The following is a 24801-nucleotide window of genomic DNA, read 5'->3' on the forward strand; positions in this document are numbered from 1 at the left end:
AGTTCCACATGGTGGGCTTACTCCCCACCATGTGGTATTACCCTTTGGGTTGGGGGTGGGCCACACACACACACACAAAATAAATTTGATTAGTAAATGTATCTCACACATAGACACTTATTTCTTTACACACACACACACACATGTATAATTTCCCAACGATGAATTATTCTTTATGTACACCTCGTGAAATCTCCCCTTTACACTCTTTTTTTAACCACCCCACACACCAACCACACTAATCCTCCCATTCCTCCACTAATCCCTTTCCAACCCATGCTCTCATTCGCTCCTTACTCCACTTGTGACTTAAATGTTTTTTAAATTATCTAAGAATCCATATGGTTGTCTATATTCCTAGATAAAGCAATAACAAGCCGGTGAAAACAAGCATTACCCATCTACCCAAATGTAACTATGATATTCTAACACCTAGTTTGTTTGGATGGTCGCAAGTAAGTGGACCCTGACCTCGAAACCTAGACTGCTTAAAGATTCGATATCTTTTCTTTTTTCAATATTGTGTTTGTCAAACTCAATATTATTAAAAATTTTTAATTTTGGTGGAAACTTTTGCAAACTCTAGTTGTTTACCTTTTTTTACTTTTTATCCAATTGATAGAATTAATTGTATGGCTCAATTATTGATGGGACTTTTTAATCCACCCACGCACACACACACGAATACTTCCCTAACTATGAATTATTCTTTTATGTACCCCCTTGAAATCTTCCCTTTACAATTTCTTTTTAACCACCCTACATACCAAGCCCACTAAGTATCCCATACCTCCTCTAATCCCTTCTTAACCCTTGCACTCATTCACTCCTTACTCCACTTGTGACTTAAACTTCACTTGTGGCTGAATTGTTTTTTTAATTATCTAAGAATCCATATGGTTGTCTATATTCCTAGTTAAAGCGATAACAAGACGGGGAAAATAGGCATTACCTGTCTATCCAAACGTAACTATGATGTTCTAACACCTAGTTTGTTTGGATGGTGGTAGGTAAGTGGACCTCGACCTCAGAACCTTGACTGCCTAAGGATTTGACATCTTTTTTCAATATTATGTTTGTCAAACTCAATATTATTAAAAATTCTTAAATTGATGAAAATTTTTGCAAACTCTAGTTGCATTTTTCAACTTACATGTCTCAAACATTCTTTCCTTATATGTTTTCCTTTTTAACTTTTCATCCAATTGATGGAATTAATTGTATGGCTCAATTATTGATGGGACTTTTCAATCTAAACACACACTTTGATTTCTAAATAGCCTTTGGTTGGGCTAGTGCTATACAATTAATTCACATCCATTGGATAATTCTTTAGCCTGGATAATCCCTAGTCATGTTGTGATCCACCTTATTTTTTGCTAACTTTTATATCTATTTTGTAGAAGTGGTTTATGCATTTACTATTGGCATTATTTTTTCATTTTGACACTTATCATACAGATCCACTTTTATTCACTTATTATTAGTAGGTGGGGAGTAAGTTCCACATGGTGGGCTTACTCCCCACCAGGTGGTCTTACCCTCTAGGTTGGGTGTGGGCCACACATACACACACACACACAATTTGATTAGTAAATGTACCTCACACACACAGACACTTGTTTCTTTACACACAAACACACAAACACACACACACACACACACACAAACAATTTGATTAGTAAATGTACCTCACACACACAGACACTTGTTTCTTTACACATGAACACACACACACACACACACACACACACACACACACATGAATATTTCCCTAACTATGAGTTATTCTTTTATGTACCCCCTTGAAATCTTCCCTTTACACTTTCTTTTTAACCACCCCACATACCAAGCCCACTAAGCATCCCATACCTCCTCTAATCCCTTCTTAACCCATGCACTCATTCGATCCTTACTCCACTTGTGACTTAAACTTCACTTGTGGCTAAATTGTTTTTTTAATTTTCTAAGAATCCATATGGTTGTCTATATTCCTAGGTAAAGCGATAACAAGTCAGGGAAAGCACGCATTACCTATCTACCCAAACGTAATTATGATATTCTAACACCTAGTTTGTTTGGATGGTGGTAGGTAAGTGGACCCCAACCTCGGAACCTAGACTGCCTGAGGATTCGACATCTTTTTTCAATATTATGTTTGTCAAACTCAATATTCTTAAAAATTCTTAATTTGATCGAAAATTTTGCAAACTCTAGATGCATATTTCAACTTAGATGTCTCAAACATTTTTATCTTATATGTTTTCCTTTTTTAACTTTTTATCCAATTGATGGAATTAATTGTATGGCTCAATTATTGATGGGACTTTTTAATCTAAACACAGACACACACACACATGCCCCATGCCGTTCACTTCAACACAAACACAACATTGACTACCCTAACTTGGCAAAGTTAACAAAAATTGTGATAATAATGCATAAATTTGCATTTTTTTGCACATTTTCTTGACAAAACTTATTTGTTGTTGGGCCATATAAATGTATGGTTCCTTTGGGTAAGTATGCCCCTATTTCGTTGGCCCTTAATATGAATATGTACTCTTGTTCAACTCATATGGAAGTCCATGGAGGATATACATATACAAAATGATCTACATGATGAAAATACCTTTGAGTTCAAATGTTTCCCTTTGATTTTGTAAATTCTCTTCTTATTTTATTCTAACATCGATAACAATGGGGGAAGCGATTCAATGCTTATAGTCCCAAAAAGAATGGAATCAGAATTGATTAGTTATGTTTTATTAGGCATGGTGATGTCTCCCCCATTCATCAGATAAAAAGTGATGATTGAAAGATGTCATGTAACATTTCTATGATGTACATTTATATATATTTTTATGATGTATACATTTGCATGTGATTTTGTACTGATCAATGGTTTTCCATGCCATTTAGTATTAATTATTACTTGTAAAACTTCTTATGGTTGTATAGGGATAATATTTGTATTGCTATTTATATAATTTTTTATTTTGAAACATTTTATTGTGACTTAAAGTACTTCGTCAATCAAACATGGACATGAACAGTGTGTGCTACTTTGTCATCAAACATGGACATGAATAGTGCGTGCATCTATGCATGCACACTCATACACAAAAACATTTTATTGTGACTTAAAGTAATTTGTAATCAAACATGAACATGTACACGCGTATGTGTGTGTGCCTGTGCACGTACATGCATGCACACTCATACACATAAACTTGTGTGTGCACGTGCGTGCATGCATAGCCCCTTCCATTATATCAAAGGTGCCATACTTTGGCACTTATTGAATTTGGCACATTTGGTCTTACTACATTCAATAGAGTAATGCATGTGATTATGAACACTTTTATTAAGGAAGATGCATCAAGAACATCAAGTTGCTTCTTGATTTAGCTTTTTACGTTATGCTCCTTAGTCTAATTGTTTTGTGTATAAGATGTGCAACTTGGTGAAAAAAACAAAGTTAAGAGGACATGTGTTTAATGCCTATTATAAGCCAACATTTCAATGACATATATATGTGGGACCCCTACAAAAGAATCCGATTCCACCTAGCATATTTGTTCATTGATTTATGGGTTCCACTTGTGCTTCACCTTACAAGCTTAATACAATATTTGGATTTTCAAATCTAGAATTTGAGTAGAATAAAGAAGTAAAACGATATCAAAGTGTTCATCTATAAGACAAATAATCATCCAAATGGGAATTATCATAGTAGTTCAAGCCACAATTTAAAAAAAAACCAAAGTAGAATTATTGTGAATAGGGAGGATTAAAGCAATGGGCTATAGACTAAGAATTAAACATAGAGTGTGTGTGTGCATGCGTGTGTGTGTGTGTCTACAACCATACTCTAATCCTATTGTATGAGAGTAGCACATGAAGCTTGTGTGCAAACATACACTAATAAGAGGAGCACATGAAGCTTATCTACAACCACAGCATACCAAAAACCTATAAGTATGTTCATTTCGGTTGATGTCCTTCCATCTCCCTACTTCCTTTACCGATCATGAAAGTTGACCCTTAGCCCTCCCTTACTGAAAGATTTATGTGATATTTATAAAATAGTACAACATATTTGAGGTGTCTTTACTTGTATGAAATCATTGGTTGAATCCCTTCCTTTCAAGCCATCTTTTTCTTTGTGTCTTCCACAATGTTGTATGTTGCTCTTTTTTGGGCTTGCCTTAGGCAGACCTTTGTATTCTAATAGATTATTTTTAGATAAGAAATTGATCTTATTTAAAATACTCTATAACTATTTTCCATTAACTACATATATGCAAGGATGATTATATAAATTTCATTTATTTTCTACATATTATTTGTTCTCTATGCTTTCAAAGGTCACTTTGTCACATATGGTCTTCGAGAGAGAGAAAGAGAGAGAAAGAGAGAGAGGGAGAGAGAGAGAGAGATTTCTAGAAAAAGGAAATGTTGATTCGTGGAACTTTTTTTGGGTTGCAGAGGTAATGTTGTACTACCATTTGTGCAATATGCATGAGGGTTTTACTGAATAAAATATCAAATCGCTTTTAAAGTTCATGGTATTGCTCTTGGCTTTGACAAGTTGGAGCTCACGAAAGGTTTAAAGGTGTACTTTAAATTGAAATTAAAGCTCACTTAAATTTTAACATTATATCCCCCTCTTATGACAACTTGGTTTGTTTCTAGTGTGCATGTATAGGACCTAGACAATACATCCACTTTGCATTAGAAATACATTATATTTTTAAAGTAGCTTTTGCATGGAACTTGTGCAATTTATGTTGTCGGTTCACCTAAATGAAGGTTTCCATTTATGATAGGGAAAATAAAAATTGAGTTGGTGGGGGAAGAGAAGAGAGGCTATGGGATGTATTTCCATTGTTATTTTAGATTTAGTTTTTTAGCCAAGCTATGCAAAAACCGTATTAGTCACAAGTTTTCCCTCTCTCTGCACACCCACCTATTCCTCCCTCTCTCTACAGATGCTTACATTGAGAAAGTTTAATGATGATTGCTTGGCTATAGTGTTTAGATCTAAAAGGATGTGCTATAATTAGCCCTCCCTACCATGTAGTTTTGAACTTCTTGTTGATCTTTCAAAATCCATTTAATGGACAACTTTAGGGGCTATAATTATATACATTACAAGGGCATAGAGAGTGAAAGTTTGTGGGGGAGTCAGTTTTCTTTGTGCTTGCATTTTCTTCATCCTTTTAGGATTGGTTGGTTTCAAAGTGCCTTATTTCCATTTGGCAAAGTTTTATTATAAATAGGAGACACAAGCTTAAGAGGAGTCTCTCCATGGGAGCACATCACACATCTATTAAAGTGTAGGTCTAATCTATTCATTGGCACCCACAAGCATGTGGATTGGAAGGACAAAGTAAGAATATCCCAGCTAAGGAATACAAAGGGTGGAGGTTGAGTATGTCCCCATGATGAAAAGATCCTATTTAATGCGATTCAAACGTCATAGCTTTGTATTTGCAATCCGCACATTTTGTATTTGCGATCCATGCATTTTGTTAAACCATGACACATTGCTTACCATCTATAATGTTCTAAAATGTGCTAAGGTGGCAATCTATGTTTGTTGATAGCTACTTCAAGAAGGCATGAGTCATAAAACTATGAAAGCATTTTTCAAAAGAAGATATTTGTATGCAAGATGGGTTTTGTTGACCTTGTGATGCTGATGCCTATTTACATGCTATGAGTGCACTTAAACCTTCTAGTTTTGATACACCATCTTGTCATAACCAAGCATGGTGTTGTGAGTTCACTCACAAAGTTATGGTCATGTGAGTAAGTCTTACATCACCATTTATAGTTTCCCTGCATAGTCTCATCTTGACAAGAAGTAGTTGACATTTACTTTGACATATCCTACCCTGCTATGGTAGTGTCCTTTGCAAACAGTGTTCATTCATGTGTCCATTGGTAACCCTTGATAATATTTGTTCTGTTAAGATCATGTATGATTTGTAACCTTAATTAAGTAGATGTTGTTGAGAATAACACGTTACAAAACTCATGTTTTCTATTGTAAGCATAATGGTATCTCTATAATGGGTTTTTAATTGTAATTATAATGGTTTCTCTATGAGCAAATCATGCTTGAAATTTTACATTAAGGTTCTTGATAAATGCTCAAGCACAAGAGTAGAGGTCAAAATAAATCTAAGGATATAAAGGCAAAGGAGACCATATTTAAAATTTACATCGAGGACAACTTTTTCAAGCAGCCGTACACAATTCATTAGTAAGAGGATCGAGGAACAACTAACATTGTAGGGACCTAAAGTGGATGTTCTCGATATGAGAAGACAATTACTTAGTAACATTGTAGAGACCAAAAGTGGATCTTCCCAATAGTGAGAAGACAATTACTCAATGAAAAGTGGATGTTGCCAATAATGAGAAGACAATTACTCAATGACCATTTATGGCTGATGTAAAGTTGCCTAGTCTTTACGCATATTAGCCATGATGAATGTGGCAAGGGTGTTCTTCAGGTGAGGGGGATACTTTACAACTAGCATGATGATATCTTAGTAAGGAGTGGTCAAATTGGAATCAAAACAAGATTTGGGATAAGGTATAGATGAATCTGTTTCACATCTAGGGTGTAGTGAACAAAAGTCAAGGTCAAAAACTAAAACCTTGCCTATATTTTGTTTATTAAATGATATTATTACCCAAACAAGTAACTCACACTTGAAAGTTTGACCGTGAATAAAGGTAATGCCAAATAATAGATATGGATAGCAATTACTATTGAAGGTTGAAGCAAAGATGCACCACACATGTGCTTGTTGTTTGTGAGCCTTGGCCACTCTCTTTCATCTCATTGTCACTTTCATCACACAATAGAATCTCTCTCTCTCTCTCTCTCTCTCTCTCTCTCTCTCTCATATCTTGACATCTTTTTCCTATTAATTGTCCCATCTCTATCTTTTGTGTGTCCCTTAGTTGGGGCAATGTGTTGCTCCCCTACCACACACAAATGTGAGTGTGCATGTACGAGCAGATACAAAGACGTGTTATATTTGATGCTTTCGTCTTCTTTCATGTGTTGCCTTGTATGTTCTCTCTTCTCCTCAAGAGTAGCTAGCATCGAGTTCGCCATCTCTACTATTGGTGTGTCCCACATGTTGATTAGTAAATCGAGGTCTTTCGATGGGGTCTTTCTCATGCTTGCATTGTTGTGTTGTGGGGGTCACTTTCATCCACCTTTTGATGTAGTACTCTCTCTCTCCCTCTCTCTTGTAATGGACTATATTCTCTCTCTCTCTTTTGATGCGCCATTCTGTGTGTGTGTGTGTGTGCCCCTCTGCTTGCTCTTTTTGTGTCTTTCTCCCACCTTTTGATGCACTATTCCCCCCCCCCTCCCTCTCTCTCTCTCTCTCTCTCTCTCTCTTTCTGCACTATTGTATCTCCATGTGTGTCTTTCTCCCCCATTTTGATAGCGCCATTGTGTGTGTCTTGTGACCCACCCGAGGAGGGGGGGTATGCAAACGAGAAAGCAAGGGGCAGTAGAAGGAAAGGCGAAAGGGACAGAAACGGTACGGGGAACGTTAGAAGGAAACGGGGGCGGAAAGGGGAGAGGGGCAGGGGCGAGGGATGACGTGGAGGTGAAATGGAGCGGCGGACGCCCCTACGTGGACATATTTGCTGAGTGAGCATGGTTGTGAATAAACCAGACAAAGCATGCATGATGATGATGATGATGATGATGGGGATGATGGCAGGATGGAGTTTGTTGTTACCATCTCCGGAAGCTTTTCTTCTTTGTTTTCTGGAGCAGGAAACGCCATAGCCAAAACCTCTGCAAGCTCTGTACTCCTCGCCATAGCCAAATCTCCAAGCTCCTCCCCTCTTTAGCCCCCCCCCCTGCCCTCCCTTACGCTTTCTCCTTCCCCTTTGCCTTACGTAGACTGCTTGCCCTCCCCCCCTCCTCCCATTCCTGCCCACTTTTCTTAATCCTCCTCCCTATCCTTCCTTCCTCATCTTCCTTTCACTGCTCCCATGGCGAATATCCCCCTTGTCCCTGCCTGGTGGTGCTGCTTTGGCTCCCCGGACCCCAATTGCTGTTCCCCTGCGCGGAGGGTGGCCTGTCCTCCCCGTCCGTTGTAGCCTCTACTTGTGTGTGTTTTGCGCACGAGCCGCAGGTATGCTTGCCTGATGAAGGCGCGGACGACGGCCGCTTGAACGCCGGGGGGGAGAGAGAGAGAGAGAGAGAGAGCGCACATGCGTAGGCGAGAACGCACATGCGTCGCATGCTTTCTCGACTTAGCTTGGGCACGCACAAATCTTTTTGGGCGGAGCGTGAGAGGCTCAAGGGAGTGCAGAGAGACGGAAAGATTAGATATTGTATAGAATTTGCTGGTGACAGCTAAGAGCGAGGGAGCGAGCGAGCGAGATTTTGTATAGCGAGAGAGAGAGAGAGAGAGAGAGAGAGAGAGAGAGAGAGAGATTTTGTATGTATAGAATTGATTTTTCTGCCGCGTTGCTTTCGTGGTTTGCTTTTCGTCTGAGCGAAGGGCGGAATCCGCACGCTCCCAACTGATATCCTGAGGAGGAATTCACTGTGTGCGATAATGCTTTGCAGTAATGGAGCCCATTCGATGGCCATACTTCGATCCCGAGTATGAAACTCTTAGCCAACGTATCAACCCTCCCAGGTACGGCAGCAACCATGGAGACCTCCAGAAAAATATGCCGATGCGACTCGTTGTTTGTTGCAAGATTTGGGCTGTCGGACGTTCATAGATATTAGCCTGACAGTAGCCATTTTCTTTTGCGCAGGGTCATCATAGATAATCAATCATGCGAATCTTGTACCTTGGTCAAGGTAAGCGCATGGATTTGTGAATTCTCGAAAGCGGCAAAGAGTCGAGATTCTGTTTGCAATGACTATTTCTCTTTTGTGGGTCTGTGACCGGAACTGTTTTCCTGCAGGTTGACAGTGCTAATAAGCATGGAATTCTTCTGGAGGTTGTTCAAGTCCTCACCGATCTTGACCTTGTTATATCCAAAGCTTACATATCTTCGGATGGTGGCTGGTTCATGGATGGTACAGCCGAACACTTTTGATACCATAGGATGTCTCCTGAAATTCCAGGTTGAGGAGGCTCGCAATCCATATATTTTTCTCGTGTTGTGTTGCAGTTTTCCATGTCACGGATCAACTTGGCCACAAGCTCACAGACGAAGGGCTGATCGAATACGTGCAGCAGGTTCTCGCTACTCGCTCCCTTTGTTTATCCCATCAATTTGTTAATTATTTCTCTCTCGCTGTCGCTCGCTCGTTTCTCTTTCTCCCCTTTTGTTCGTTATCGCGAAACAGCTTGGTCGACCGAAGCACACTATCTTTTGCAGCGCACTCATTCCTACATACTTGTTCTGGCAGTCTTTAGGTGCAAAGAGAACTGCTGCAGCCCCTGAGGTTAGGACGTGCTTAGGCCGTACCGTGGGTACGCAGTCTATCGCTGAGCATACAGCTATAGAGTTGATTGGAACTGACCGACCTGGTCTATTATCAGAGATATCTGCAGTCCTTACGAGTCTCAAGTGCAACGTAGTTGCAGCTGAGGTATGGACGCATAATGCAAGAGTTGCTTGTGTGGTCTACGTCACTGACGAAACCACCTGTGGCCCTATTGAAGATACACAAAGGCTGTCTTCCATGAAAGAGCAGCTTTGCAATGTTTTGAAGGCAAATGATGATATGAAAGGTGTGAAAACGGACTTTTCCATGGGCCTGACACACACAGAGAGGCGCCTGCACCAGATGATGTTTGCAGATCGAGACTATGAAGTATCTGCCCTCTCCTCACAGTCTACTTGTGGTGACAGGCCACAGATCACCATCGAGAATTGTATTGAGAAAGGCTATTCAGTTGTGAATATCCGCAGCAGAGATCGCCCAAAACTACTCTTCGATACAGTCTGTACTTTGACAGATATGCAGTATGTTGTTTTCCATGCTACAATAGACTCTGATGGTCCCAACGCTATTCAAGTACGCCGCTAAGCCCTTGACAAACCTTCAAGATTCATCTTGTTTTAATTTGTAGTTGACTTTTAAATATATTCGATTTGATGCTGGTCAAGCGCTCTGACCACTGTCTTGTTGGTCACAGGAATATTATATCCGTCATATGGATGGCTGCACCCTGGACACTGAGGGTGAGAGACGGAGGGTTATCAAGTGTCTTGAGGCAGCAATTGAACGAAGAGTTTCTCAGGTGAGGGAGTTATTGCATGTGAGGCTTTGCAAATGTGTTACGCAGTAGATTGATATTTTTTCTTATTGGGGTGATTAAAATTATACAGGGCATCAGGCTTGAGCTGTGCACGAGTGATAGAGTTGGATTGTTGTCAGACATAACGCGCATTTTCCGCGAAAATGGTTTGTCAGTGAGTAGAGCAGATGTGAGTACCCAAGGAGACAAGGCAGTCAATACCTTTTATGTCACAGATGCTTCAGGAGGTCCTGTAGATATGAAGACTATTGAAGCTATGCGGAATGAGATAGGGCAACAGATCTTGCATGTGAAAGATGCGCCAAAGTTTGGAAGGACTTATGCCTCAGATGCTTCTGGAAAATCTGGATTCTCCTTTGGAAATCTCATTAAATTACAATGGGAGCGCTTTTCTTCAAATTTGGGTTTGGTGAAGTAAGTTCGCTGGGGTCATGAGGAAACTGAATCACAGCGTCAGTGCTGGCATGTATTGAGTTGTACAAATACATGGATATAGTGGATGTGGCAATACTATCATCCATAATGAATGTAGGTTCGCTGTTGTTTGGGATAACCAAGCTCTGTGTTTCCTTCTCAGATGGGTCAGCTAGCTTTTTCTTGGCAGTTCTCTAGTTGTTCTGTAAGGAAAGGATGGCCACAGTCAAGACTGTGCCAATGCAAGTTGGCAGAATTTGTATAATTCTTCATTTTAGTTGCCGTTGATACTAGTTCGGAGAGAAATAGGGCATTCTATGTCTTGTAAATAAGTTCTTCCATTTAATTAAGCAAAAGATGATGGGATTGACCATGAGTAGACTTACCTGTATGCGTGCAATCACAAGTGTATCTCTACTTTTCCTGGAACAGTGAACCATCTGCAGATTAATTTACCATGACTGCCTTTTCACATTTGCTGAAGAGCTAAGGGCCAAGGATTAGGTGCAGTGTGGTGCCTCGGTTTTTTAAATCTGTTTTTGACCTCCTCGTTTCAATCCTGTGTGACTGCCAGACTAGAACTGTATGATTTTAACCTTTCGCTATCAGATATTTGCAGGCCAGGAGTGGGGGAGAACAAAATAGCATAAAAATCCATATACAGCAGAAGTCAAATAAAGCATTTGTCCATCATGTAGGACATTAGTCCACCTACAGGTCAGAAAAGTGGGAGAGGTTTATGGGATTGCTCTAGGACGACCAGCGAATTCCAAGGCCTGTGTCAAAGAGTCCGCTGTCCCATGATGCTCTCCTTGTACACCTCCTGGCTAGCCCATTATTAACATGGTCAAGCTGTTGGCTACTGTTGATTGCCTGGTCAGGATATGTGTCTCTCTGTCTTACACTATCACACCTGGCCTATTAGATTTCAGAGCCCCATCCTTTCTTTTGTCAGGCATGGTTCTTTTGTCAGCCATGGTCCCTGAATTGTAGTGTTTATAACAATTGTTGTTCCATGTTGAATCTTGGCAGGCTTGAGACTCTGTATTGTCTTGCTGGTGGCTCGAAGCCATCGTGCCTTTTTGTTGGGGGATGTTTTTAGCCCTGCCAAGGGTCTATGGAAATGTTCGGGTAATGGAGTCAAGATGTTTTGTTTTGTGTGTATTTGGTTTTTCGTGGTGTTAATTTGTTCATCCTACGCCATACTTAATAAGTTACTGGCCATTGCAGATTACCGTTCTTTATTACTACCTCAACTACTATTTCTTTCCAGCCATCGGCCATTCTAGGAAGTAATTGTTAATGGACATTAAAGGTTGCCTCTTTGGTACTACGTCAACTATAGTTCCTTCCATTAAAGGAGGGCCACAGTGATTTCGCAACATCGTCTCATACAGTAAAAAGTGGATTCAAATCTCACCTTTGACAATGCTGGTTAACCTTGTTGAGAGTCACTCTTGGTACGCGTGTGATTGTGGAGCCGTGTGGATCTCTAGTAGACTCAAGGATTGTAAGCCGACTGTGGTCATAGCCCCCAAACATGGAGACCCAAGTCTTGCGTGGGTCACTCTAACTCTAGAAAGCTTTATGAGTGCTTTATGTTTGTTGAATGTTTTGCCCTCGTATTGAATGTTATCGCGATAAAGAATAAACAATGGAGGCGCCTTTGTCGCTAGTAGGTCTCTATTGGTGGTGGGGAAGTTCTTGTTTTCGTGCACTTTGCCTCCTAGTGCTTCAAAGTGGTTGGGCAAAGGTACAGGTGGAGGCTTCAACGATTGTGTTGGTTGAAGGCACATCCTAAGTACTCGTGGAGGTCATATATGTTTCTCCTATCAAATAGATATTCGAATGCGGTAAGAGCAATGAAAGCAAATAGCTTTTTAGTTAGGACAAGTACGCATTGTTTGTTAAACTCATGCAAGACTTTCTTGTCTTATCCATGTGTCGTCCACTTTGAACCCATCAAAGCTTAGCAGCTCGCATCACTTATGTTTTGCTTTATAAGTTTAGCTCACATCAATTATGATTTGCTTTATAAGTTTCTTAGTGGGGGAACACACGGACAATGTTTCTACACATGTCTATTGAGAGAGACACTTCTTCTAAGATACATTCCTTTTTTAAGCATATTGTTCTTTCAATAGATACCTAGTCTCTTCATGAGCCAAAAAGTCCTTGGATGCCCTAGTGGTTAAGGCATAAACTATGGGGGAGATTGCAGGGTTCAATTCACATTACTTAATACTCAACACCAACCTTTTTAATGGGATTCACATGACTTAAGACTTTAGGTAGCAAGTGAAAAAAGGGGAATAGCATTCATCAAGCCTGCCCTTTAGAATCGATCTCTCAACAAAAGAATAACGATGTTGATTTGAGCTCTTGGGGATTGGCATCACAGGATGTGGGAGCCATGGATCAAGGAGCACAAGAACAGGTTTGCATGGTGGAATAGGGCGAAACTAGCTAGTTTATTAGATGTGTGGAAAGCAAGACCATAGGATGCAGCAGCCCAAGCTCGTCGATTTGCAAGCTTTTGAGTCGGCTTTTTGTGTTCGTGGATCTGGAACAAAATAGTAAAATTTCAAGGGAGAAGAGTTTAATCCACCCATCCAACAAACATCATGCTAAATTGGAGATGAGAGAAAAAATGGTCTGCTATGGAAGTAAAATGGTTTCTAGACTCTCAAACTGGGATTACACAAACTCAACCAAGTATGAGAACAGTGACAAATGGCATTGTGAAAGGAGAAGATGAAGGACAAAGGAACATAAAGTCAAAACCCACCTTGAAGACGTAAGCCACCTTCCTGGATTCAGACGGGCATTTTGATACTGCAGACTACAGATCTGTACTAGAAAAAGAGATTTGAGAAGATGGAAGCGAAGGGGAAGCAACGAAGAACGTGAAGTCTTAGCGGATCTCTTTCAGAGAGGCATATGGAGAAAATGAAAGTAGGGATCTGTAGACAAAAGAAGCCGTGTGTGTGCATGCGTGCATGTGTGTGTGTGTGTGTGTGTGTGTGTGTGTGTGTGAGAGAGAGAGAGAGAGAGAGAGAGAGAGAGAGAGAGGTAGCAATGGAGAGGAAGACATGCAAAGAAGAGGAGATGCAAAGCATCAAAGGCAGCTTAGCTACCTACTACTCTAGAATTTGTAATGGCTATCGGCACTCTAAATCATGAAAGAAATATTGGAAATTGGTGAGTCGATGGATCAAATCTGCATGGCCTGCAATCGAACGTTGCATGGACTCTCCTCTCAAAGCCATTTGCTCATCTGACAAAAAATGCCTCGCCGCAAATATATCTATAAGAACCATAATAATTCCAAGAAATTTTTTTTCCAATGTATGCTACTAAGCCCCACACCCCCAGGTAGCCAAAAACATAACGATTAGTGTATAGGTATGAGTGCTCCACTCTCATGAATAGTGATATGGGACCTGAGGAGTTTGGTACATGGTTTCATTCCCTTCAAGAAGGAAGCGATAAAACTTCCACACACCAACTTTATCTACCTTCATTATGACATGCATTCTGCATATAGCCTTGAATAATATATCTTACATTTGCATGTTTTTCTTTTTTCGCAAATATAGGCAATGATGTAGAAAAGCCATATTTGGATAGCATAGGTAAAAATGGGCAGGTTTGTGACAGATATAAACAGAGCTTGTCGAAAACCTATTTTTTCCTGGTATATGATGTTGGGTTTTCAAAAAGGACATGCGCCATGGGGTTGAACTCTACAAGGAAAAGTGTGTTTTAGTGGTGTTTACTTAAGCCACTTGTTAAGACATGCAAGTTTCGTGCATGGAGCTCAACCAAATCACATGCCCACTGTGTGCAACATGCGAGTTGTGTGATACTTCTAACGATATCAAGAGGCTCCTACTAGCTCCTACATATTCAAAGATGGAGCTCAACCATATCACATGCCCACTATGTGCAACTCGCAAGTTGTGCAATGCTCCTTACAATATCAAGAGGCTCCTAGGTATTCAAAGATTCATAACTATTTAACCTAGATCTCCAAACCGACTCTTAACGTTACAATCCTAAATGCTCCTAGATATTCAAAGGTTCATAGCGCTTAACCTAAATTTCCAAACAAGTTGCAAACAAACTAAATTGAAATACTCAACTTTAAGATAATTCACACGAAATAAAATATGAAGAGGAACTTTATTGAATTGAATGCAATGAATGTTGGCAATATAAATGCATGATTTTCAAGCGGCTCACCTATGGATCAACAAGGAAGAGACCTATTCCACTTTAGATGATGCTCACTGTAGTAATAACTGTATAGTGTTGAGGTACACACATAAGGGAATGCAAGTCGTGAATCATGATCTGACCCACTAGACTAATTATCGTGATAGATAAAAAACGTTAAGTTCTGTTACTAAGATGTAGATGATTAGTGGGCATCAGTTGAGGCAACTCCTCCCTAACTAGCCCCATTTGACAAAGGTTGATTGGGTGCATTGGGTACATTGGTAGTTTGATCGAAGGTCTTTGACAAAATGAAATATCACTAATGCATGCTTAAGAGATAATGCAATGTATGCCCACCACAAATTGTTGAATGATGAGGAAGCATGGCCACAAACGTGGGGGAAGGAGATATTCAAATTGAGACAAAATGTACAAATCTCCTCATATTCACAAGTGAAATTACAAGATCTATATAATTTTATACCAATCTAAAATATGTCTTAATACAACCCCATGTTAACATGTACCTACAAAAGACCATGTACCCATATGCCTACACAAGGCTATATACATGGGTATGAGAAATCAATGGGATGCATTGATAATACCCCGTCATCTAATGGTCTCAAGACAAAGTTTTTTTGAGACATAAACTTCGTCATAAATAATGATTTGAGTAGACAAATATGCATGGTCCATTGAGAAGTATGTACTAGCTAAATCATCATATAGTCTACTTGATGTCTAATGAAATGATATTGGATGGTATTCATACTTGAAATTGGTGTGTGGAGTTAAGGTCCACCTATTAAGCACCCTTTTGAAACTAATAAAGTACTTGGCTGCTAATGAAGGCAATTGGTTTGCTAAGCCAGTGTGCACCAATTCCAAAGGATTCTTGGCCTATGTACCAAGAAACACTTAATGGTGTCATCATAAAGGCATCCTTCACAAAATTATGTTGCTTCCTCTTTGGGAGTCCATTGACCATGTTTTGTGATGAAACAATTGGTGACATAGATTTGAGTCACTCAATGCAATCATATATACATTTTCACTTGAATGTTTAGCTGATTAACATCTTTGATGTCATTCCATCTTTGGTATACAAGAGGATTTCTTCTCATGAAGGGTGACATTAAGCTTTTGATCAAGACATTGGATGACTTATAACAAGATGGCACAAGTGTGCATGGGCAATAACTCCTAGTATATTCGAAAGTGTACAAACCTGACATATATAGAGTACTTTACTTTGTCTTATTTAGAGATTAAGGTTTAATTTAGCTTGCCATAACCTCTAGGTTTTCACCTAAGAAACTTTATTTAAAACAATAATAATTACACATGGAAATTCACAAAAGGAGAATCCAACTCTCTACTACCTGTTGGCAAGAACAAGGAAACTTCAATGCATCTTTTCTTGAATGTCTATGATTGGGTGCGCATTAAGAATAAATTGCAGATTACTTGACTAGATTGGAAGGGCTAAAGATGGATGAGTGGTGAATGCATAAGTTGTATATCACATTAATGTTTTCCTAAAGAAGGTGCCCATCGCTAAGATGATTGGCACTTATAGAAGGTTATCCACTCCTTGATTTGAAAAAAGAATGGCTTGATGATGAGCCTTTACACTTGAACACTTCAGATATAGCACCACACATGTCAAGTGGGCTCTAAAGCTCTAATGATGATAAAAGCCCACTAAAAAGAGTTTTTGAGATCTTGGGTGCTACAAAACTCTCACCCCAAAATAGCTATATATAAAGGAACATCAAAGGGATGATAGACTAGTAGTTCAAAGAATACAATGATAGCAATTTCCCACATGTTGTGGGGCTTGGGCTAGACAGAGCCGTTTTTGTGGAACATGAGCCCTCTAAGCTTTTGGAGGTGCAACATGGTGCCCATTGGAGAGATTTCAAAGGCACTTGTGCTTCCACAACCCTTCATTACTCTACCACCTTAAGGAGTTCTTGATAAAAGAATAACATCTAATTGATTCTTGGGAACCTAAGATTGGGGTATTCATAATAAATAGGAGCTTCAAGATGATTGCTTGTACAACTAGAGGCCACTTCTTCTCCAATCAACCTTTTATTCCACAAAAACACTCTCCATGTATGCTCAAGGATGAGCTAACAAAAGTTGAAAACCAAAGGAAACTGAGGGTTTCAAAATGCTATAGACTTTGACAGAAAACTCAAATTAGGAAGCTCTTTGAAGAAAAATGTAGCTCTCCATGCAAGCTACAAGATGACCTCAAGAACCACTTTGAAGGTTTCAATCATGAGATGCCATAGGCTTTGGTACCATCTTAACAAAAGTAGGGAGCTTATCAGATTGGAAGTGAGTGGTGAGAGAGACAATAACACACACTTTCTTGTACCTTGCTAGTTGTACATTACTAAATTAAGGTGACAAAAAGGGTATAAATACATGAGAATTATTTAGGGTTGGGTCCCCATGAGCATAATAGCATCCAATAAAGGACTTACACACATGTAGTGCAATTTATGTCCCTTAATAGCCCTAATGATGCTTGAACTATTGTTGAAGACAATACCAATGAAGGACTTATGCGCATATAGTGCAATTTATGTCCCTCAATAGCCCTAATTATTCTTGAACTATTGTTTTTTGGATTTGAAGTTTAGAGGGTTCAAATTTACCATAGGTGGGTAATGTTGTGGCAATTTAACATAACTAAACCTCATATGGTTTGGTCAAGCTAGCTATAGTCAACCTCCTTAAGCTACCTTAACCTTGGTAGCATTGACCTAACTATAGTTTCTAGGGTACGGTTCTTCTTCTTTTTCTTCTTCCCCTTGTGCATTTCCTCCTACTACTCTTCCATCTTGAACACTCATCTCCTTTCTCCTCTTTTTCCTCATCCTTCCTTCTCCTCTTCCTCCTCCTTCGCCTCTTCTACCCCCCCATTCCCCCCCCCTTCACATTTGTTTATTGCTTCTCCATCCAATACTAGGGTCATTGTTTTCTTGGGTGTAGCCAATTTTGGTGAGGTTCAAGGAATTTTTTGTATACAGTATCTTGCATGACCCATAACTTATGCATTGTTGCTCAAAGGAATTCGGCAAACTTTGTCTTCAAGTTGTAGTACACACTACAAACTTGAACATGAGACCAAAAACTTATGTAATAACAATTTGAAATGAGACCATTAATGCATTACAAGTGCTATGTTGCATGTGAAGCATGCATGCATCCTGAAGAGTATAGAAATATAAATTTGTTCAAAAACATCAAAAAGTAAATTTGTACATATATGCAACCAAGTAATCAATCAAAAATACACTACGTGAGCTTCTCCTCAACCCAAGGACACACCTAAATGAGAGCATTAGGTATGGGTTAATGGGCCTCCAATGTTGTGCTAAAGTGATGCACACCCGTTTGAGGGCACACTCCATAACATTTTTTTTATTTGTTGAAAATCAAAACTAATTGAAAATTTGGAATCTAAACTAGTGGGAGTACTGCATGGTGGTCTTAAAATGTTGATAGTTGTTGATATTGGTATCTAGATTCACCCTAAAATGGAAGAAGTTGAAAATGTGCAATTTGTACATGTGCAAAGATCTTTTAAGAAATCCAACACTATTTACAATTTTAAATTGTTTCTTTTTCTAGCACATGCTTACTATATGGCTCATAAGCATGCCAAAGGTCATTGCATTTCATGATACATAGCATCAAACGCGATAGTGTGCCCTTTGGCCTATTTGTGCTTTGAAGAATTTTATGCCACATTGCACTTGTTTGGGATATCCAATTTCGTTGATGTGAAAATTTAGATACTCCTGCGAAATTTGAATTTTCCCCACCGAATCTTCGAATATTAAGTACTTGCAACTTGCCCCTGGCCTGTAAACTCCCTGCAACGTGCACACACCTCGATGTGACCTTGCACAGACTTTGGTTTGGCATTGTCATCTTTCTAATAAGTCATCTTCTATTCCTTGTTCACCTCACAAGCTAGCTTCTCTCTGTTCTAGAGGGTCTAGGTCATCGCTGCCATAGTGGCAATGGCAACATGCAGCTCAGCATGGCTTGCAAGAGAGCAGACAGAGGCTGCGAGACATGAAAGTTGAAAAGCTTGGTCAAGGCACAAGGAATGAATTGGAGGTTGAGGAAAGCAATGGCACGGTATCGAAACAACAACGGATGCAACGTTTGCAAAGGGAGAAACAACAAAAAGAAAGAAGAATCCTTGCAAAACAAAAGAAGGAAGTAGTTGCGGATGCACACATTCGATCATTGCCATCAGAGCAAAGAACATGAGTTGTGGTATCACGATTAGTGGGAGCATTCAAGGTAGAAACATCAGGCCATTCAGGTGAATACTAGTCTTGAGTCTTCACAAGATTTAGCCTGCGCCCTAAAGCTTGTAGAGTAACAACCCTACCAACACCTTAGGAGATGCACGCCCAAGAGACGATGCTCTCTAACCTAAGAAATGGGCTATAGAATGTGAACGAGGTGCACAGCTTAGATCAACTAGCTGCAAAGAGGGCAACATTAGCTATGTTGGTGTCCCCTGAAACAAAGTAGAAATGGCTTGGGCGTACAGTGTCAAAGATGTTGTCAATCAGAAGGATTGACAAGGCTCCTGAAGTTGAATGTAGAGTGGAAGCAATGCACAATCATCTCGATCTGAGAAGTTTGTGGACTTCAATAAAACACAAAAAAAGGAGGGACAACCTAAGTGCAAAAGTCATTGCTAGACTGAGGACATTTTGGCACGAAAATAGTTTCTCCAAATAGAAAGGACATCTATAAAAAGGGAACGGGATGCAAGGTGTTTGACGAGCACATCATACACATGCTTGATATAATGTAGGTTAATGGGGTGGTTGTCTAAACCAGTTCGATGGTTGTTTGTGATTGAGCTTTGGGATAGTTTACTTGTTTCCTTTCTAAACCAGGCTGGCTTGGACTTAATGTGATTGTCCTAAACCAGACTGGTGGTTAAAACATCATGCAACCATGGCTGGTTCAACTCAAACACCAGTTATGTGATTTTCCTGAACTAGCGTGGTTGAACAGAAATTAGCAACAATGTATTTTGCAAAAGAACTGGAAATATATTGTTATTGTCCTAAACGAGCCCAATGGTTGGTTGTTGACCAGCCCTGATGGTTAAAGTTACTATGTTTCTTAGTACTTAAATTAGTTAAATTTAATTTCCTACTATTTGGGTCATATACCACTTAATTTCTAGACCGGGATTGTTGCTTGGACTTAATGTGATTGCAGCCGGGTGCGGTTCAAGTCAAACGTCAATTTTTACTAATTGAAATTGTGGTTGAACAAAAATAAAGAAATGAGAAGCAATATATTGGTATTGTCTAACTATGAAATTCAAAAATGAAAAGCAATAGTTGAAATTGTGAGTGTCCTAAACTAGCATGGTGGTTGAAATTATAACTATCCTAAACCAACACGGTGGTTGAAATTGTTTTGTTTTACTCTCGTTTTACTAGTAGTTTAATTATTTTAATTATTAGATTCATTATATGCCTATATTAAACCAATGTGAGGGTTGAAATTGTTTTATTTTCCTGTAGGTTGCTTAGTTTATTTAGGCCGTGTTTTTGCACGTACTGTGTTTTGTTTTGTTTTCCTCATAGTAGTGCAAAAAGGGGGCTCAATGTATTGTTGTTCCTGCATGTTGGGTCAATAGACAGAGCTGTATCTCAAGTTTATGGATCAAAATCCTGACACTTCAATTAGGCAGAGGAGCTTTGAGCATTATAAGCGCTGGTACATCAGGAAACTCAAAGATAGGAATGTTTGTTGTTGCAAAATACACATAGACTTTGACCTGGCCTAGCAAGCTATGAATGACTTGAGATGTGGTCGTGTTGGAGCATTGCTCCATGGGGATCGATGCCCATGTCTCTCTGATGAATGTGCAGTTTGTAGGCCACCTAGATCCTCATCATGTGTAAGGGAGACCAAGTTTTGTAGCCTAAGGTCTCTATGGGAGCCAATGTTTTGTCCAAAGGGAGACTATGAGTGGCACCGCATTGAATCCATTCATGGTACATGTAAGCATTGTAGTCTAAAGATGGAGAAGAGGCAATTTCATGCCTATCCAAATGAAATGAGGCACGATGTTACTCTAAAATGAAGGAGATTTAAAAATGTCAATGTTGAAGGATTCGATAAAAAGAGATGGCTACTATCGTATAATTGCACTCAACCAAGGGAGCTTATAGCTGACATGCTTCAATCCATCCCAAAATATGTGCTTCACAATTTCATGGCCAACTGGTAGGATAAGAAGTTCAGGACGTGCCTTGCCAAACTTCTCCATGACACTATAGTCTCTATCATAGATTTTGCAAACAATTATTCATTTTAAGAATAAGATGAGATACAAGTACTCAGTGGTACAACAAGCAAATAACAATATGCATATCACATATGGTCATTTGCTTGATTCTTCTATGACTAATTCCAATCTTCTTGCTGACTCACAAAATTCCAGGTCAATGCAATGCACATACCATTTCTACATTTTACATTATAGGAACATGACACCTTATTTGTGCAGCATGCTTTTCTACTGCATTGGGAATGGCTAAAAAAAGAATATCCCCATGCATAAAATATTAAACAGCATTGGGTCTGGTCAAATGGTGCTGCCTCTTAATCTAAATCAACCTGTGGATTCTACTTTGTCTCAAGGTTCAAATCCTCGGTCTAGACATGATGTGGAATTTCTTTGGGTCTAGCCATGGCAAGGGTGAACATGATGGATATGGTGTTGTCATTAAGAAATATATGTTTAAACACCAATTAACATGCCCTCAAGAAAAGCTCAATGATGCCCATGATGATGTAACATGGCTTACAACCAACTTCTCCACATGCGCACATTCAACATACATTAAATAAAGCCTTAAGAATAGTGTAGGGCGCAGAGTGTTCCATGAAGTAAAAGTGGATGAAGTGCAAAGGAGAAGCTGACACGATTGCAAGAAAATTAAAGGAGTTCATGGTTTGCACATCTTATGGGGTTTTTCAAACAACCACTTGATCAAAACAAGAAAACTTTCTCGTTTCTATAGTGTGCGCATCATAGGGGATCATGACAATTGTAAGAACATTGCAATTGTGAAGACATGGGACCGAATTCAAACTTTCCCTCTATGTTCAGATGGAGTGACAAACAATGGAGAGACAAACATGGGGAGAGTTTTGATGACCTCATTGACTATCTGGAAGAGGGGATAACTTTGCAATGTTCATTGCCTGTAAGGAGAACGAGGAAGATGACCCATACTTGGTGTTGTAGTGCACAAACCTAAGCACAAGGTTGAGGTAGCATTTAAGGATAATTGGGGAACAACCTATGAGAAGTGGGATGTAGTAGTTGGAGCTTTTTGGTATAAAAAAACATCCAAGAGAGGCCACAATTACGAACTGCTACATAAGAGTCCACAAAAATTTGTGTATTCTCATATAGTCATAGAGCTATTAAGTTCTAGATGCAACTTGTGCCACAACCAAAAAAGGGCAAGAGTGTCTTCAAATTGGATTTAGTTACACATGAGCACATCTTGGGGTGTCTTGGCATGGTGGATGAGGACGACTAAGATAGTACTAAGAAAATGTAGTCTCATTTTAAGGAAACAATATTACACTTATCTTGGAAAATGAAAAATGTATTTGAGACTACGCTTGTTTTAGTAAATCCCAAACTAGCCACCGCGCTTGTTTTTGTAAATCCCAAATGATATATCCCACGCTTGTTTTTAGTATATCCCAAACAACCAATGCGCTTGTTTTAGTATCCCAAATCTAATCCACAAATCCTAAATGAATGGATTGTATATCATTCATTCATCTTGTAATAATAGAAGAAAATCACCACATTGATGGTAGTTAATATCCTATTATGCAATCGACCACTGCGCTGACTAGAATGTTTTGACTATTTCAATGACTTGTGAATTCACTCCCACTTTACAATATCTAAGTATGACAAGTTCAAGTTACCAATATTCCCTAGAGAGCTAAAGAAGAGTGTTGGGAAGTTTAACTCCTCACTATGCTTGTCTTGAAACAACCCTAATGGCTTTGGTTCTCACATGGTGCTACAACTTGCATGGGTGTCTCAAACTCCAATGCTTGCTTGGTGCTAATAAGATTGTGCACCAAAGTGTCATTCCCTTGTTTTTGCATCATGCCTTGCATGTCACTATTATTAGGCTATGTTCTTTGTTGTTCCTTTAATGTGTGCAAGTGATTATACCACTGATTTTTTATGGTCACATTATTTCTTTGATAAAGAGGTGTTGGTAAGAGCTTGTTCATTGCATCCATGAGAATCAATGGCCTGAAATTACCAATCATATAACTTGACTTGTTCTCCATTATTTTCTTGATACCAATCATGCTTGCATCATCATTGATTAAACGTGGCAAGATGTTTTGGACTCTTTTGTGTGTTAGCCTTGACATTAACAATGCTTCTTTTTGCATCATCATTGATTAAACGTGGCAAGATGTTTTGGACTTTTTTTGTGTCAGCCATGACATGAACAATGCTTCTTTTTTCATCATATTGGCCATCAAAAGTTAGTTCCCTTATCTATGTGAAATCTATATGTGGAGCCACTTATGTTTCCTCTATGTCATTTAGTATGTTTGTTTGATTAATTTGTATTTGAGTCGGCATGAAATATTAGGGCAATCTATTCTTCTTAATTATTGTCCTACAATCCATGCATATACAAAATATAGTTATATAGTATGAAGATTGATTTATTTTTTCCTTTCAACAATCCATTCATAATATTCTTTCTTCAAGAACTAGGTAAATTCTTCTTGAAAAGCACTCCCTCACATTAGAAGCACTCATAACATGGTGTGTTTGTGATTACTACTATGTATTTGAGAACACTTCTAGATGCATTTCCAAACATGGATAAGTAAGCATTCTTTTCAACATTTTCATCAAAGACTATAGCCCTTTTTCCTTTTACTGGTTGGCTTCGAGCTTCCTCATTTTGCTCAACCTCAGATGTGTTGGACTATTTACTTCATTTTGTTGAATTTGAGTTATTTGGCAAGGCAATTTCTCATTGTTCTTAGTTATATCTCTAATCTTTTCTATGATTGTATGAATTGATATATCCTTTGATGGAAAAGAGTCTTTGAAAGCCATAGCTATATTCCTTAAGCTCCTATTTTCATTTTTCACTATTATCTTGCTCAAAGAATCCTTTGATTTACATGTCCAAAATTTCTTTTGGACTGTACATGGGAAGATGAACATATGTAAATATTGTATGATGAGTTTTATTGTGTTTATCTTAGTTGAAATGCTATTTATATATTTTGAATAGCTTATGTTGTTGTTGTTATTATACTATATTTCTATTTTAAAGTTGTAAAATTCAACTATGGTTTTATACAGAAGTGAGTCCAAACGAGAGAAGATGAATATATTGTACTCTAGAGATTTTAAATATCCTTTTATATTCTTGATATGAGGGTACTTTTGAGATGGATTTTGTCTCCATCCAGATTTCATTATCTATATGTTCATCAATCATGTTTTCAATATCTATTGTCATTTTATGAATTATCACTTCCCTAATTGCATCTTTTGTGACACAAAAGTTCAAAGACTATTATAAACAAGAAAAAATGTATTTATTTTGTGGAAACTAATTTACTAAATAAGAATGCACATGATAATGAGAGGTCACTTGAGGCACATCCATTGATTTAAGCAATCTATGAGATGTCTAACAAAACTTTTTCTTATTGTTTTAAAAAGTATACAGAAATGTGTATAGAAATATCTAAACATTGCAAACTACTAAAAATTATCTTTCAAGATCAA

The 24801-nt window shown here is 38.7% G+C and overlaps 1 protein-coding gene across 1 annotated transcript; it reads left to right on the forward strand.

Moving 5' to 3' along the window:
* Nucleotides 1-7761: 7761 nt before the first annotated feature.
* Nucleotides 7762-11065, forward strand: LOC147890742 (ACT domain-containing protein ACR3-like). Its single transcript, XM_087389335.1, has 8 exons — nucleotides 7762-8183; nucleotides 8624-8696; nucleotides 8821-8866; nucleotides 8974-9088; nucleotides 9184-9251; nucleotides 9425-10036; nucleotides 10158-10262; nucleotides 10351-11065. The coding sequence occupies exons 2-8, from the start codon at nucleotides 8626-8628 to the stop codon at nucleotides 10696-10698; spliced, it is 1365 nt and encodes a 454-aa protein (XP_087245461.1). The 5' UTR covers nucleotides 7762-8183; nucleotides 8624-8625; the 3' UTR covers nucleotides 10699-11065.
* The last annotated feature ends 13736 nt before the right edge of the window (nucleotides 11066-24801 follow it).

Source organism: Dipteris shenzhenensis, chromosome 18 (assembly GCF_047967505.1).
Source record: "Dipteris shenzhenensis isolate YYH24624 ecotype China chromosome 18, Dip_SZ_1.0, whole genome shotgun sequence".
In the NCBI taxonomy this organism is placed as follows: domain Eukaryota; kingdom Viridiplantae; phylum Streptophyta; class Polypodiopsida; order Gleicheniales; family Dipteridaceae; genus Dipteris; species Dipteris shenzhenensis.